Source organism: Corapipo altera, unplaced genomic scaffold (genome assembly GCF_003945725.1).
Source record: "Corapipo altera isolate COAL_440 unplaced genomic scaffold, ASM394572v1 22b, whole genome shotgun sequence".
NCBI lineage: Eukaryota > Metazoa > Chordata > Aves > Passeriformes > Pipridae > Corapipo > Corapipo altera.
The window spans coordinates 5,080,226-5,098,048 of NW_020884876.1; the positions used below are offsets into that span (position 1 = coordinate 5,080,226).

The window sequence follows — 17,823 nt, forward strand, 5'->3', positions numbered from 1 at the left end:
GTGCTTACACTAAGTCAAGGACTTCTCAGCTTTTCCTGGGGTCCTCTACACCCCAGTGAGGAGGCTGGGGGTGCACAAGGAGTTGGAACAGCTGACCCCAACTGGTCTGAGGGATATTCCATACCAGGTGGTGTCATGCTCAGCAAATAAACTGGGAGGAAAGCTGGGTGGGGGCTGCTGCTCAGGAACTGGATGGGCGTTGGTTGGGGGGTGGTGAGCAATTGCCTTGTGCATCACTTGTTTCATATATTTGAATTCTTTTTTCCCTTTTCTGTTAAGCTGTCTTTATCTTAGCCCATGAATTTTAGGGGGTTAGTTGTTTTTTTTTTCTGATTTTCTCTCCAGAGCGGGGGGAGTGATGTTCAGCTGCCTACCCAGTTAAACCATGACACCTTGATACTGTAACCACTTGCTTCCAGACACTGTACTTAAATTGTAAATCATCTTAGAAATTAAAATTACTTGTAAATGTTTTTTACTTCCCTATAGCAATTATAATTCCTGTTTCTCCCTTAGCTTCTTTCCCCAGTTGCTCTAATACTTAGTACCTCTCCATCTTTCTACACCTGCTTTCAAAATAGGCTTGTGAAGTTAGGAATAGTGGAAGAAATAATAAGATCCAGTGATAATTACAGGTAGCATAGAGTCTAGTGAACCTCTAGTGAACCTCCTAGGCCAGCCCTTGGCCAGTATTCTTCTCCATTCAATGGGCACTTATTCATGTTGCTGAACTACAGTGCACTTTAGGATTAAGGTAACCTAGAATAGAGAAGCTTTCATGTCATCTGCCTATATTGTATTTGGCTTTTCCTGATGCCTCCGTTTAATGAACATTAGTAATTTTCTGTGCTTTTTGTTTGGTGTCATAAGTGAACTTTTTAGTACAGTGTCGACACAAGCAAGAAACAAAACTAGAGAGGGAGCAGGACATACCTGAATAAAGAGCAAATCCTTTCCTGCAGCTTTTAGTATAAATAGGCTATCTGTTGAATGCTAACTGTGTGCTGTGAGGATGAATTTTGAATACTGAACCTGTGTATGGATTTATAACCCTTATTTTACAGAAGTAAACTTGATCTTTCATTATTTTAATATTAAAACATCTATCTAGTGTGTATGAGTCTGAGTAATATATAATGTAGAATTAAAGAATTTAGTGAATGATATCTTTTTTTCAATTGTATGTTTTTCACTTTTCACAGGAGACTCCAAAGTATGGTTGGAAGGAATATTACTCTTGTGTGATGACTGTAACCGGTGAACATCTCAGAGATCTGTGGAAGCAATTTCGGAGACAAGATATGCTGAGATAAAGGAAGGAAGGAAGAAGAAATATCTGCACTGGCTAGAAATATTTATTCCTATGAATTCCTAATGAAGAACAAACTAACCCAGGTGAATTGTGAATCTTCCAGCTGCAGTAGAAAATACAGGACTTCTTTTCCACTTAGTGTAGTGATCACCAACTCTTAAAACTGCTTTTCAGTATGTATTTTATTTAAATATTGAACTAACTATTACCTGAGTGGCAGAAGTCTTTTTTTAAGAACATCTTTTGAATATTATTTTTTTTATTATTTTGAGATAAGTTTGTCATTAAAAAGAAAGTTTTATGCCTGGGTAGGAAAATGTTTTGGCAATGAAGAGAAACTCCCTGCATCAGCTTAGACTGTGAATTTGCTTTCAGAAGAGCACTATTGAAAGTTTGTGCTAAACTGAAAATGAGAATGCATTAAGTAGCATAACAATTATGTATGAGTTGAATGGACAAATTAAACTCCTAGAAGCTGTAATTTTAAAAAGAGTAAAGCTGTTATGTTATAATGTGAATGATAGGTATTTACCTAGGAAAAGTACTGTATGAACTATAATGTTCAGATTCTCCAAGTCTTATTATTATGTTTATTAATTTATCCTTTTGAAAAATAGTAGGGATTTTAAGATGTCTTACAAGCAGTATGTCAAAGAAAAGTCAAAATGTTCAAATTCCTGTTAAGTAACACACACTTTGTAATATTTATTATAAATATTATTGCCATACACTGATACGTTTCCAGTAGAGTAAAACTTCTTGTATTTCTTGTGAACAGTGCACTTTTTATGAAGGGGCACTGAGTAGAAATTATGGTTGTCTAATTTGCTACTCTGGAATGCAGTATCTGAAAACAAATAACTCGTGTTTGTGTCAAACAAAAGAGCAAAACAAAACATGAATGCATGCAGCAGTACAGAAAAACACTCATTAAGTAATATTATTTGAATATCACACATGAAACATCAGACATAAATTAGGCTGTATAAAGGTTATGGAGAATACAGGCCATCAGTAGCCACTACAACCTGTCATGCCCTCTAGGTTTAAATGTTACTGAAACAGTGGTATGGACACTGTTATATTTGTTTTTCATATTCTGTAAATTTCTTGTTTTCTATTCAGCAGCAGCATTTTTCCTTACTCCCTTTCAAGATTATTGTCAGGTGGTATGAATTAAGCTCAAACAAAGAAGAACACATATTTTTATACCCTTCTTGAAAAGCTTCATTGAACATTGAATAAGTCTGTATCTGTCCTGGAACAATCTGTGCCTCGAAATCCTTCTAGCTGAATACATACACACACACACTAAAACTAATGTCAATAAATTGTTATCAGAAAGGCAAATATTTGGTAGTCAGACAATCAAAACAGAACCAAAATAATAGTTTTAAATATCTAGTTACCCCAAATATGTGAAAGCAGACTTTAAAAAATTTTATTCAGTGCACATGTTGCTCAAATACCATCTTATATCACATGTGAATAAGTAGCATTTGTATAAGTGCACCTAAGTTTAGAAATGTTTAATTTATAGCCAGATTCATCTCTGGTAAAAAAATCAAAACAAAATAGGAAGTAAGTTTTTTTTATTAAGAAATTCCACACTAGGAAGTCTAGAAAAAAGTGTGCTAGGTGTTGGCTAAAAACAAAAAGTCAGTTTAGAAAACTATTGAAGGATGATAGTTAATATTTCATGATAAAAACTTAGAAAATTTCAACCTTGGTGTCTTTAAACTACTGACAACAAGAAAAAAAATCAAATAAATTGAGATAAAGGTTCTTGAATTGACACAGCAGAACATAGATAAGCTGCAATCCCCGTGTGATCATGTAGAGAATCACCTGTATTCAGTGTATTGTCTTGGTAGGCAGAACTGTCTCACTGCTTCTTGTCAGCATGTAAAAAACCCAGTTTGCTTCTTCAGTGATGAAGGACAAAAAAAAGGGAAGAAATGACAGGGAGTCATCAAAGGGACTCCCATCTTTCCTTTTCATTCACTACTGCCCACTCACAGTGATCCTTCCCTTGGAGGAAGCAGCAGTACCATCATCATTTTGATCCTCCACTGCCCTAGGCAATAGTGATTGCACTTTGCATTTATGGCTGGCTTGAGACAATTTTGGCATTTTTCTATGTATTTCATAATTGTAGTCACGTAATATAAACTAGAATGTGAAAGTGTCAGATTAGTTTTTAAGAATATTTTTCCTCATGTTTAATAATGTTATTTAATATAAATATGAATATATACATATAATATTTCAAAATAAATGCACTTGAAACTAATTTGCTTTGCAATGTATTTCATTCAAATTCTTTTGTTGTAAAATAATCTTTTTTTTGGTAACATGAATGTGTAAGTGCTTTGAATTAGAGCATCTCACCATGACAAAAAAATAGACTTGTTTTCTTCTTTTGGTCATATCTTGAGATAGCTTTGCTTTTCTGCCACAGAATTCTGTATAAAAGAGCTGGAATGCAAGGACAGGTGAAAACAAGGCAGGGTAACGGCACATGCCATCTGCTATAGAGGCACCCCTCGGATAGGCTGCAGTCACTGTGCTCAATAAGTTCATAAATTATTCAAAATCTGCCAAATTCCTGGCAGCAGAGAAAATGTGTATGCTGCCATGAAACCATGTGAAAAGTTGTGTAAATTAGGGCTTTTTTAAAAACCAGCTCTTGTTCTCCTCCGTAAGTTAAGAAAACTGTAATAGTGTAAGTGAATATTTAGAGGATGCTTTAGGAACTGCCCACAGATGCCCAGACCAGCTGGGATAAAATGGGAACTAGTAAACCTGCAGCTTTGGGTAGCTTTGTGATACTAACTCTTGCCTGCTCTGATGAATTCCTAGTTCCTGGCAGAATACCCTGTACTACAAGCTCCTTCCTGCTAATCTTCTGATGTTTAAGATTACAGTGGTAGTTTCCCTCCTTGCACATTTTGGCAGTAAGCTGATACAAACTACTACCACTGCAGATTGTCGTGTTGTATGACATAGAAAGCTATCAGCCTGAAGGAAAAGAAACGCTATTGAACAGTAATTGGCAGAATTGTGTTGGTAATACTGCCTGGTTTCTATAGTTATTTGATCTCTTCCACCTAAATATCAGGATACAAATGCATTGCAAAAAAAGGGGAAAAAATTATAGAGAAATTTTTCTTTTTCATTTGACATCATGTGATATTTTTTACCTTATGATATGTCTTGCTTTCTTGTCCCCACTGAGGGTATTTTCAAGACAGTTTCTAGGAAAAGAACTCCAGACTAATACTTGCAGAAGGAAAGGAATCAGACTAAGAGCTCACTATTCAAAATTGAATCTGAAACTAATTTTTAGCAATACAAAGTCTGAAATCCCCTTAAAATCAAGCCAAAACTAATATGAATAATTTCTAATATGTTTCCATGAAAGTATTTGGCACCCTGAACCTGTCAGCAGGTAATGCCCTTGGATATATTGCATTCTTTTTCTTACACACACAATTAAATACATGAGGTGTGCTTTAATCCTGAATGGGTAATGTTAATTTTCACCACTAGTTTGACTTATAAATTCCTCCCACAGAGGAGCATTATTATTAGCTAGTAGAATTCCATAAAAATACTAGTACCCACTTGAATTTTTTTTATTAAAATACCTAATTTGTATATATAAATATTCATAGAAACAGCAACATATCACTCCTGGGATTTTTTTAACTCTAACCTTGATTCAGAAACTACAACCTAGATTCAAAAGCAGTGCTATAAAATAAACTTTTAGATATTCAAATCTCTGCAGTAAAACACTGAGTCTGAAGTTAGTCACCTGGGCTTTCCAAAAAATGCATGCAGGGAATTGCACAAGATCCAGAAATACCTCAAACTGTTTTAAATCCACAAACTAAACTAGTTAACCAGGCAGTACTGAGTACAGAACCACTGTAAGATGTTGGTCCTGGGAGCTGTGCATTCTCATGTGCTTTCTTTAGTGGCCATTAGCATGTGAGGGGAGAGGGCTCAGTTAGAAAGTGACAGCCAAAAAAACCTGTGCAAACATACACACAGATATGATCCTATGAGAACAACTCCCTGTTACAAGAGTGCTGGGGACAGCATGTGAGAGAGGACAGAGGTACATTGCCTGGAGCAGAGATGAAGGGCAGGATAGTGGCAGTCAGGATTCAGAGAGATGTGGTAGTTGCAATCCAATTACACATCTTGCCAGAAATAACACAGCTTGTAAAGAGAATATGCCCTTGCAGTTGGAAGTCGTGTGGCAAAACCCAGTACAAGGAGCAGGGACTGGAGTCCAAAAGTCCCTGGTGTTTTGGTCAGATGCCCTCAGAGGCTGCTGGAGCATTTACTTTCTCTGGTGCTGTGAACCTTGCATCCTTTTCCGTATCATTTCAAAAAGAGAGTGGATAAATTACTAAAACTGGCTTACAGGCTGGCAGTTAAAACATTTCCATGGGAAGTGGAAAGAAAGAAATTATGGCTGTTGCTGCATTTTATGCAGACATACTCTAAGGATCCCTGGCAACAGAAAGCTTGAACTTAGGTAGGAATTTTATCCATGAACAATGGCCAAACCTAGATGTATGACCAAGGCACAGAGTGGCTTAGGTCTGTCAAGGCATTTCGGGGCATTAGCTGTAGAAGCAGGTTTAAATGAGCCTATCTAAAATGAAAAAAGGAGGTTGTTAGACTGATAGTTTTAAATTCAGATGTCTACTTTTGGAGTCAACCATTAAGTCACTTAACTTCTATTGCAAATGGCAGAAAGCACTGGATTGGTGCACACAGCGTGGGATAAGGTTTCTTACATACAGCTCTTGAGGGGTTTTCCACTACAGGGATTTTGATTTTTGCCTAAGCAGAGACCTCCTTGGGTGACTGTACAGATCTCCATTGCACCAGAACTAGTACTGATTGGAGCTGGTTTAGCTTTATCCTTTATTTCCCACCTTAAGTGACAAAAGGGGAAGCAGCAGGGGAATGAAAATTCACAGATGGGTGCATCTGAGAAAAAAACAATGCACGAATTGCAACAATGCACTACTGCTGAAAGTGACAGAAGAGTGGGTGGGTAATAACCCCAGACAGGACTTCAAAAAACTTCCCTGAAGGCAGACTGACAAATATAGTATTGTATCAATCCAGAGGTAGCAATGAAGACATGTGAGGAGGGACTTCATTCCTTGGAACAAAACAATAAAAAAACCAAAACAAACCACCACAACACCACCAAACAAAAAAAAAATCATATGACAACAGTTAGGTTTGGGTATCCAAACAGTTGCAAATAATTGAGTACCGAGCTCAGATGAAGGGAGAGCAAGAAGTAGAATACATCTGGGCCAGTCCTTCAATTAAAATACATTTGACAGCTGGACTGACACTGGGGAGACTAGTTGAGCTGCCTGTTTTCATGTAGCCAGTAGCCACAAACTATACACAGACAGTACCTGACTCCAGCTGAGATGCAACATACATTTTCTAGGTGACACCTTATGCCAGAGGTGTTGCAGAGGGATTTCTTTTCCTTTGTGTGGTAAGCGTGGTCCAACATCCAAACATTCTGGAGATAAGCAAGCAGAACAGCTGCTGTCCTGAAGGCCAGAGAGCATCCCTGTAAAGCTGCTGGTTCACCTAATTAGTGCCTTGTGCGTGTATGTCTGTCTGTGTGTATTCCTGCTTCTAAGTGCTGCTCTGTGTATTGTGTAGGAGCAAATATGTATACTCCTGTCCTACTGTCCCTCCTCCTCTTGCTGCTCCACTGAATACACAGGATGTGGTGGAGGAGAAAGTATTCCACCCTATCAGATTGCTTACATAGGGGAGGACATGTTAAGAGTCTATAAACTGTAAGTGCCTAGTCTGATAAATACATCTTAAATTAAGAACATTTTTTGTGTGTGCTTATCTGTCACTGTACTCTGCATATACTTAGTCTGGAATTTTTGAAATAGACCAAATAATGAAAGAAATACTGAACTTAAAAAAAGCTATTATGAGTTTATAAAATGAATCATGCTTTACTGCTAACAGACAGAGTTCCAGAAGCATATGGACAATGCTTTCAGGCACATGGTGTGATTCTTGGGGCTGTCCTGTGCAGGACCAGGAGCTGGACTTCGATGATCCTTTTGGGTCCCTTCAAACTCAGAATATTCTGTGATTCTGTGATTTTCAAACTGTTCTAGCACAGTAAACCTGTGACATCTTAAAATTAATTATCTAATAATGTGAAGTCTTTATTTTCCACACTCAGTTGTTGCAATGGTAGTCTTAAGAATTCAGTGTAATTTTATAGTCAAAATGTAATGAGCTAGATAAACATATGGTGTTTCCAGCTACAGATGCTCTCTTACTGCAGTACTGTGGTATTCAATTCACGTACACATTAAAGAGAAGACTGCTAATTTTCATAATCGCATTTCTTTTGTGGCTCATTTTACTTTCTTATTTGTACTGTTTTGAAGTTTTATAACCTTTCAAATTGCATAAAACTGTGCTCTGAAGAGACTTACTATGCTAAATTATCATTAACAGATAATTTTTCTCTGTTATGTGTTAAATATCCTCCCTTTAAATTTCCTTCCATTTTGCTGCCATTACTTTATAAGATTGATTGTCAGGAACTGTTTATCACATCTTAATAAAATACATTCAAGATGTCTGTGTAACTTCATTAGTCATATACAAACCTACTACTGTTCGCTCTAGATAGACAACTTACTAACTACTACTAGTAGTTTCTTACTTCTTAAATGCACCAAAATGCTCTTAACTATCTATACACAGTAAGCAGTGTAGGAATGCAGCATCACCTGACTGTAAGTGTCAAAGAACTTTTAGTGTCAGCAATTGGAACAGTGTAATTCTTTATTTAGAGATGGTTCGACAAAGTAGAGAGGCCTCTAGACTTGCAAAGGAGTAGTTTCTAATTAGGACTGCATGCTAAGGGTACCAAGATGCCTTCCTTCAGAAAGAGGCACAGTTCCCACCCCTCCCCTTCTGTATCTGAGCCCAGCTGGAATCTACCTGTCAGAGCAACTGAACAACACTCCCAAAAGACAACAGCAGAGAGCCCTGGTCAGCCAGACTCATTGACAAGGGTATGTGGAGCAGGAAGCTGCTTGTTTCAGCAGGATCAGCTGCACAAGGGGGGGGCTGTGCTTTCACTAGTGAAACTCAGCCCTGACAGCCAAAGGGGAGAAATAACTTGGCTGTTGGCACTTGTGTGAGTGCAGTGCATAGGCACTGTTGAAGTTGCTGGTGGTTGGGCAGGAAAGCAGCAGCCACCTTCACCAGGGAGGAGACGCTGGGTGCCTGGGCTGGGCTCCAGCAGGGAAGAGGATGCTTGGCCCCAGAGCTGTGTGAGGCAGCCCCTTCCTCTAACATCCCTTCATGCTACCACGGTCACACAACTGGATACAGGAAATAGTCAGACATGGTCATGTTAGAAATTTCCAAATGTATTCCAGGAGAGACACATTTAAAACAAAAAATCCACCAGCAGCACCTTGCATATACCTTGCCTGAGGAGAAAAGCTGAGTGGTATTACCACTTGTGACAAGAATGTTTTTTTTTCAATTTGCCAAATACTCAAGTTGCCTCCTTAAACACCAGCTACCTTCAGCCCAGCTCCTGACAAGAAAATTACCTTCATTTCCTCTATCTTTTCCTTGTGAACATTTTCATACAAGCAGCAATAAACTGTTCCCCAAGTAACCTCTCTCATTATAGAGAGGAGGCAGCCCAAGTACAGTAATTTGGGAAACTCGTCCATTAACACCTAATGGGTTTAGATTATGCCAGTATTTACTTCTACCATAGTACAAATTCTCCTTTGAATATGCTCGCTCTTGAGTTGTTCTGCTGTTACTTAAAATGTCTGTAGGTCGTACCACAGAGGGAGGAAGAGGAAGAAAGGCACAGAAGAAAGGGTCTCTCATGGCCATCACCGCCATCACCCATGAATGATGAGAGTCATGGAGGGAATAGAAACTAACTGTGGCCATGAAGGAGAGCTAGAGAGCCCACGTCCCTGGGACTAAAACACAAGGACAGGCGATTCTTTGCAGCTCTGACCAAAGGATGCTCCAAAGTAATTGGCATTATCAGTCAAGGCAGGTTTTTTTGTCCCACCTAAATTAACGTGAGGCTTGCCTGTTTATTTCACTGAACGGGCTAATTTTAAACCAGAATGATCATGATTTTGGAGCTCTGGTAAAGCATATGCTATAATAATCATTATTCATGTAATTAATAGCACACTAAATAGGAAAATTCTGATTATCGTGAAATCTGAGCAGAGAGCAGAGGGTGGTAGCGGCCATGGAAAAGTTAGAAAGCTGGACTACACAAGCCCATTTTCATGAAGGGGTAATAAAAGGCCCCTGACCAAAAATTTTATGATAAATTATAATTTAAGGTCTTTGTAACACATCACCTCTGGCAGACTGCTAACGGCGGAGGGGGACAGACAGATTGCTCTTAGATCAATGTGATCAGGCAAAATGTCCGCTTTAATAGAGGGAAGACAGCTTATAAGCTGCTTGTGACACAGAGACATGTGATTCTTTTCCAAGTTACATTGGATACATAAGGAAAACACACTGAGCTGTACAGTACCAACTGGACCACAGCAGGTGTCCATAAAACTCGTTTTCCTGCCAAAACAACTCCTCCTTCACCTTGGCACAAGGCCTGCAGCCATATCAGTGGTGCAGTATTTCTTATTGTCTGCACCCAGCCATGCCAAGGCAAAGGTCGCAGAAATGCAATAGGAATTGTTCACACAATTTCTGTCCTCCGACAGACTGCCACCTTTCTATATGCATAATTTTCTATAATAACTATGACTTCAATGAATAAATTACGTTATAAAGTTTTCTCTAATTTTTACTGTTTCCCTGGCATGTGCTGTTGTTAATAAGCCCCATATCATATACAGCATTTTAAAAGTGTTTATAGGAAGTCTTTCATAGCCCCCAAGAACGACACAAAACGTACTTCACATATACAGCATCCAGCTGTGAACTTCTCATGGTGCAGCCACGTCCCTGCAAACACACAACACAATAGATGCATTATCCTTGGTACCTGAGAGAGGTCACTGTCATGTATTTCCAAATAAGTTCAAAAAGCCATCAAATTAATTAAATTGCCTTCATTTCTTTTAACTTTTGCCATTAAAGCATTGGGTGTGCTTGAGGCACTGGTAACCTTATTCCTTATGCTTTTAAAATCTGTTTTGAATAACCATGGATGTTTGCAATAAAACATAATAAAGTCAAATACTTTAAATGCTCTATTAAAATGCTGGTCTAAGTGATGACTTGCATAATTAATTAAAGTAAAATAAAGTGCTTTTATTGTCTATGTCATGTTGGTTTTGCTCCCTTTGCTCTTGTTTTGTGAAATACAATATGCAGGAATATCAAATGTATGTTTTTAGCAACATTCACTATATCTTTACCTTTTTAATGTAAAATACATTCCCATTATGTAGAATCTTTTCTTAAATTATTATATTTCAGTCTTTTGATGGCATATTTCATTCTTTTCTCTACTGTAATAACCATACATTGAGGAGATGGTTTCACTTAGCCCTTCACAATGATATACAAGTCTTTCTCTTGAATAGGCAAAGATAATTTACTGCCATGGGATACGTGTTATTCCTCTTGATACATCATCCTGCATTGGCCATTCACTCAGTTCACTGTGTCTAACTGAAATTTCTCTGCTTGATCTTACAATAATGAGGGGTGCATGATTTTTCATCCTATAAAAAAACTGCAGCCATACGGTCAACTTCTGTCTCTTCAAAAACGTGCTACCTACTCCATTTCATACTCTGAAACCTGACAGAGCACATACTATTGGGTTTGTCATATTTTCTCTAATATTATTTTCCTCTCTTGTAGCCTGTTCCTAAATCAATAGCAGTTGAATGCCTTCCAGATTGTGATTACTTAGCTTCATGTGTAGTCTCCCGTGTGAGATACTAGACAAGCCTTTTTTCAAAACACATTTTAATCAACCGGCTCCTTCCCACCTACTGCGCTGCCGATGCTCTGAAAGGTTCTAGCAGATTGCAGAAACACTACGGCCCGTGCTTGGTATTTTCAATTTTGCAATCATAATTCAGCAACAATTTGGGTGCACATACTGCAGCGCCGGCTGGGCTTACTGTGACACCTCACGGGCGCTTCATTACGATGGCCAGAAAGTGAAGTCTTTTCGGGGCAGAGTGAGTCAGCACATCCCTACGCTCCCTTCCCCCGGCCGAGCAGCCGCCAAGAGTGGCTCTGGTCACCCCGGCCTCGCACAGCCTGTTGCTTGCCATGGCACCGCAGCCCGCAGCACTTGTTTTTTCATCGTACAATACTTTGAAACGTTATTTGCAAACGAGGCAGTGCTTTTCCTAACCAGGTGTTTTAAAGCGTTTGCAGGGCGCGGTGAAGTGTCGCCATCCCTGTTTCCGAGACGGATAAAGCCCGGGGATGCTGCTCCGGGCACGGGGCACTTCCCGGCCCAGTGTCCCTACACGTGGCAGCCGCTCCGGGCACGACCCGCGCCCTCACCGGGCGGGGCCGCTCTGCGGCCGGCCCGAACGTCTCGGCCGTGCCCCCAGCCCGGCGGAGCCAGTCGGACGCCAACGGGACGCTGTGAGCTCCCAGGCGGCTCTTTCCTGCCATCCTGCCCGGGCCGGGGGGAGCGGCGGGCGAGCGGGCGGTGGGCGGAGCGGCCCTGGCGGGGAGGGAGGGAGGGGCCGGGGCGGGCTCCGGCGGGGAGCGCGGCCGGGGCCCGGGCCCCCGGAGCGAGCGGCCGGGATGCGGTGCGGGAAGATGGCGGCCCCGCCGCCGCCGCCGGCAGCTGGGGCGCCGGGCGCTTGGGGCGGCGTGCGGCGGCGCTGCCAGCGGCTGCTCTACTGGGTGCCGGTGCTCTTCATCTCCAGCATCCTCTGCTGGTCCTACTACGCCTATGTCACCCAGCTCTGCCTGCGTGAGTGCCGCGGCGGGCGGGGGGCACGGCGGGATGGGGGTGGGCGCCGCCGCCCCTGCCGGAGGAGCGCAGCCGGCGGGACGGACACGGGCTGCGGCGGCGTCTGTGGGGTGTCGGTGCTGGGGCCGCCCCCGGGTGCTGCTGCCGCCGCCGCCACGCCCGCGGGCCGGGCCGGGACCGGGGCAGGGGCTGGGACTGGGGTTGGGGCTGGGGCTGGCAACGGGCCGGGCCGGGCTGGGCCAGACCCCCTCTCGTCCCGGCCGCTTGGACGAGGGGCATCCACCCCGCCTGGTTCTTTCCGCGACCTGGTAGCGCCTGGTTATCCCGCGCGAGGAGGGATCCAGTCGCACGGGGCTTTTCACGGGCGCGAGTTTTCCTCCGTGGAGTGCGCAGCGGGTGGCTGATCCCAACCCCGGACATGGGAAGCGGGGTCTGACCATGCGGGTGGCTGAGCAGAGTTCGCCGTCCATTCGGCGTGACAGCCTGTACACAGACACACAGTGCACATACATACACATACATGTAACGTGTGAGGGCCATTTGTCAGCCGGCGTGGGAGCAGAAACAGGTAACAGGAAATCCGCGAGTCGCCCCGTGCCACTCTTCAGTCATCTAGAAAATGCCCGGCTGTCACAACTTCTTGGTCCCTTCTTTGGCATCGGAAGCCTGCATGTCATTCAGAAGTCATCCTGACCACGCACCTTGGCACCTGTTCCTCAGCGTCAGGCAAATCATTAATCACATACTGGAGACTGGGTGTGATATGAGTATTTGTGTAAATTTGAGTAGCCAAGCCAGAGGGCTTTATTAAACGACCAGCTTGCTAGGCTCCCTTGTTTTCTCTGGGTTTGGTGTTGGGTTTTTTTCCGATTTTGACTTCTCTTATAGTGTATCTTGTAGAAAACAATTGAATCTTTTAATTTTAGGGGCTAGTGTGTAGTATACTGATGTTTCACTAACAGTGTTACAATAATGGCATAAAGGAATATGAGTTGTAAGTCTTCAACTATTCGTCTTGAAAATCTCAGCACTCTGGTATGTAATTTTGGTTTTTTTATTGTATATAGAAGATTGATAGGATTTTTTTCCTATAGATGCTTGGCTGAGCAGTTGAGGGACTAAGCGAAAAATGATTGCCAGGCCTAGCGCCTCTGTTTTGGAGGGAAGTATGAGACTTGGTGTGGTTCCTATATTGGAGGTGGGCTTTTTGTATATTTTTTTTTTCCTTAATAATAGTCAAATCTGTTAGTTCTGAGCACCACTCTTCAGCTAGAGTTGCTGTGCCCTCCCAAGAGGAAGAATGCAGTGTCTGCCTCCAGTGCAAGGAGGTGAATTGTCTGCAGGGTTCTGGGAGAAGTTGACTGAGTGAGCCTGGAGAGAGGAGCTGTTAGCCGGCATGACAAGGGAGAGGATATTTAAGGGGAAAGTTGCTCTGTACTTAACATTTGTCCTAGTGTATGCAGCCCTGTAGTAGGTACAGGAGGCTTGTTTTGGGCATTACTGTTTCAGTGATCAACTGTATTTTTTCTACTGCATGATTCTGTATAACAGAGGAAGATTGGGTTTTAGCTTACCTGAAAGCCCGTAAGCTTTTGTCTTAAGGAAAGGACATGCTTGAAACCTGCTTCAATGTCAACTGTGGTACCCTAATGCCTTGAAAACCCCTCAAAGCATAAAGTCTGCGATGGGAGAGGAGGAAGAGAGAATCCTGGGCCTCTGCTAAAACGTCTTTTACTGAATTCCTTTCTATGGATAAGGGTGATTTTTTTTTTCTTTTTTTTTCAGTTTCCCCCACTACCACCCCTTTCCCATTCTGCCTGGCTTACCAGTTTTCGAATTCAGCATAATAGTCATCTACAACTTCCGCTAATTCCATCTTTTATCTGTATCTGGATGCTTTCCCTCCTTTTTGGCATATTAAGATAAAATAAACTTATGTCTTGTCTTACTAATGAATATTTAGTGTAAACAACAGAAGGAATAACTAACAACTCTGGGAACGAAAGCCAACGGCAGGAATAGACTGTAAGCATTTCAGTGCTTTGAAGCCAGCCTGTCTGCTTAGTGCATCTTTTATTCCTGCAGCACTGAATGCTAAAAGAGGATAGCTGCTTTTTTTCCCTGCAGCTTACTGTCATTGATGCTAATGACAACATACAGGGAACAGTGTTAACCATTGTGCAGTAGGACTTAGCAAGGACTTTGCTCTGTTTTAACTGGTTTATTTGAGCTTTTAGTAATGAGCTATTTTGAGCTTTTAGTAGTGTTTCAAATGTAGTATTTTGAATGAGGGGTTTTTCTGCAATTTTAATCTGAGCATTGTAGGAGGAACATTATATTTTTTTAAAAAAAGAAATCTACTAGTCTGATTCCTTTCATCCCTAAAGCTGAATAGCTACAGCATTGAAAAGCATTTTAGGAATTGAAAAAGGTTTTAGGAATAGAAAAAGAAATTCACTGTTTTTAACAGTAGTATTACCATGTCTGTCTCTTTTATTAATGGATTCAGTTAAGTGCTCATCCTGTTTTAACCTTTAAGGAAAAGGACAAGGGTGTTGAATGCTAGCAAATGTTTCTCTTCTTCCTATTATAGAATACTGGAATTAAATGTGTAAATTAATTGGTCTTAAAACACCTGACTAAAAATTACTTCTCTCTATTCCGGTACCATTCTCTTAACTTTGCCAGTATTGTCATCTCCCAAAACCTGTCTGGCAATAATAGTTGTTTTTTTCATTCAAATACCTTCCTTTGTGTTTAAAATTAATGGGCCTGTAAGTATCCCTTCTCTTAAAAAAAATTTGAATGTGTTTATGAGAACCTGAGGGATACAGACTTGTTGTTCTTCCTCTAAAAAAGATGAGGAAATACAGGCAACCTGCAAAGAGTACAGTGAACTTTGATAACTAAAGTTACTGGAATTTCAACCTAGGATATATGGAACAATACTATCATGAAGTTCAAGTGGAGTTTTTACCCTCAGCACCTCATCTATGTGTTTATACTCAGAAAATACACATTGGATTCAGTGTTTCTGAAAACCCAAATATGAAAATTTAGTGTTTATTAAAATCTTTGCATGTTTCATATGGAAAGAAAAGAATTGTTCTTACGTTTTCCTTCTTAGATGCATCTCTCACTCAGTTTTGTAGAACTGTAAGAGACTTGGAGTAGTTGCCCACTCCATGCTTTAGGTAAGGCAGAACCAGTAGTTATTTGCACTTTCTGATAGTTGTTTGTCAGAAATGTTTGTTACAAACTTGGATACTGAGATGCTTTTTTTGTTTTGTTTTGTTTATTTGTTTTGTTTGCGTTTGGTTTTGTTTTTCTACCAGTTTGTGATTTGGACGTGCATGTAAGAAGGAAAATGTAAAAATTTGACAGTGCTGTGACAGATGTTTTTAGTGAAAATATTAACTGAGCTCATGAAAGGGTTATCCTATAAATAGAATATGGATGTATGTGTATATGTTTTACATGTTACTGATTTTTAATTCTAAGGCTTATGCTCTTGCTCAGGGAATGTGTCTGAAAATGTAGCTTGAATTTGTAATTTTAAAGAAGGAAAACGGATTTGCTGTGGAAGAAATGAGCACTAAGCATTTCCTTACTACTTCACTGAAGGGAAAGGGAGGAAGTATTGCCACCTGGTGAATGATTTGCCTGATTTGGAAAAGAGTGACTTCAGCACAGCTGAAGAGGGGGTACAATAAGACATTCACAGTACTGTCAGGAGAGCTTATAAGCCACATCTTTGTTTTTGGAGTAGAGTATGTAGCTTTTGTATCTGTCCACAGCTACCTTCAGAATGGAACAGAAAATCTGGAATGACATCCAGATGCAGAAGATGTTAATGATCATGAAAAAGTTTTGCTGGAGGATCAGACTGATTAGTGCTGATTGGAGGTTTTTGACCATCAGTGTACCATCAGTGGAATGGAATTGTAACAGGATAAAAAGCTGCTTAATTCATCACAGTTTAGAGGCAGGATTAATATGTGCCCTGTGGGCTTGACATAGGGTCATCAGGGAATAAGAAGTGGCAGAAAATATGGAGATAGAAGCTGATAAGAGGTAAAAAAAAAAGGTGGGGGGGGGAAAGTCAGACCCACAATTTGGTCTGCTGGATTTGAGCTCTTTGCTGAGTATGTTCTTCAGATGAATTAAAGGATTTATGGTACTTGCAGCTTTTGTCTTGTAACCATCCACATCTTACCTTTGGCTATAGAAATACAAGTACATTGTAACATTGCAGTTGGCTGTTGTCAAGTACCAGTTAAATACCCTGTCTGTACATTGGCTGCTAAGGTAGAAAAGGACTTTGTTCAAGGAAAGTTTGCATTTTTATTCCATATTTTGCAAATACCACTTTTTTTTCCCTCTTTGGTGATCCCTGGGTACTTTGAGAAAAGTTTCGAAACTAGCAGCTGAAGTAAAATTGGCTTCTGAAGTATATCCAACAGTGCTCCTGTGCAGCTGCCATTGACTACTTCTGAAATGGAATTGAAATCCATGTTAAGCATGGCTGATTATTTCTCCATGTAGTGCCCGGTGTATTACCTATAGGTTTTGTGCCTTGAAATTTAAACCATGGCCTGAAGTTGAAAAGGTAAAGATATAATTATTAGATAAGATTATGTTTTCAATTAAAGATTTAACACTACTTGATACATACTTTAATAGATGCTCTTGTCAGGGGGTACTTTGTTTTTGCTGAAAAGGATCTGAGTCTACAACATTGCTAGAAATAGTCTTCACCCTTCAGTCAGTCCCTGTGACTTGGAACGTAAATGGGAAGTTTGTAAAGAAGATTAAGTCAATTTGTAGTGATGCTCTATTCAAATGCAGTGGTTTTATGACCTTATCTACAAAGGTACCAAATAGCAGCTTGCTGCTGGGTGGCAGATGGTGATGCAGTTTGATGGGCACAGGGTTAAAATGAGTTTACTGAAATGTTCACAAATGCCATCAAATCCACATATAAGGGTTATTGATGAAGTATTAATAACTATTTATACCATCCTTAAATATCCCAGAAATACTTGTTACTTTTGTTCTGAAGCAAAGCGCTGGTGGCATGTTGTCACTCTGAATCAGTGCAAATCACTGCTCTGTCTAGCAGAGAGGTAGGTTTTTATTGCAAGCAGTGATATTTTTTCTAAAGGACTGTTGCAGTCAATGACAGAACACTTGTCACAACTATAAAACACTTTTATGTGTGCACAGAGCTGAGTTAAACTGCATCTATAGATCAGTGTTTTCCAGATTCAAACATGCTATAAAGATAAAATATGTACTTAGTTTTGTGAATCAGATCCAAGATGTTAAAATTCAGAAAAGTTTGAGAGAAGAACCTATTTATAGATGTGGCTGTAGAGTCTCTGAATCAGGTGTTTGTTATTTTCCCACTCCAAAGTTTTAAATATTTTAAACATGTACATAAAATATGAAAGCATGATTTTGTATATCCACTTTTATCAAAGCTTTAAAAAATTAATTC

The 17,823-nt window shown here is 40.5% G+C and overlaps 2 protein-coding genes across 7 annotated transcripts in view; both read left to right on the forward strand.

Moving 5' to 3' along the window:
- The window catches only part of MICU3 (mitochondrial calcium uptake family member 3), a 53,274-nt gene extending 50,212 nt beyond the window's left edge, over nucleotides 1–3,062 (forward strand). Inside the window, exon 14 of the mRNA XM_027635550.1 lies at nucleotides 1,203–3,062. Within this exon, the coding sequence (XP_027491351.1) occupies nucleotides 1,203–1,313 (111 nt within the window). The 3' untranslated portion in view covers nucleotides 1,314–3,062. The remainder of the gene's footprint in view (nucleotides 1–1,202) is intronic.
- An 8,782-nt stretch (nucleotides 3,063–11,844) lies between these two features.
- ZDHHC2 (zinc finger DHHC-type containing 2) overlaps nucleotides 11,845–17,823 on the forward strand; it is a 37,793-nt gene continuing 31,814 nt past the window's right edge. Inside the window, exons 1-2 of one of the 6 annotated variants that reach the window (XM_027635871.1) lie at nucleotides 13,103–13,358; nucleotides 15,451–15,517. Coding sequence is in view for 2 of the 6 variants with exons in the window: in XM_027635868.1 (XP_027491669.1) it covers nucleotides 12,152–12,323 (172 nt within the window). In the remaining 4 variants the exon portion in view is untranslated. Of the gene's footprint in view, nucleotides 11,987–12,139; nucleotides 12,324–13,102; nucleotides 13,359–15,450; nucleotides 15,518–17,823 lie in introns of those variants that run through there. The other 5 variants (XM_027635872.1, XR_003526421.1, XM_027635868.1 and 2 more) reach the window with 5 other exon arrangements.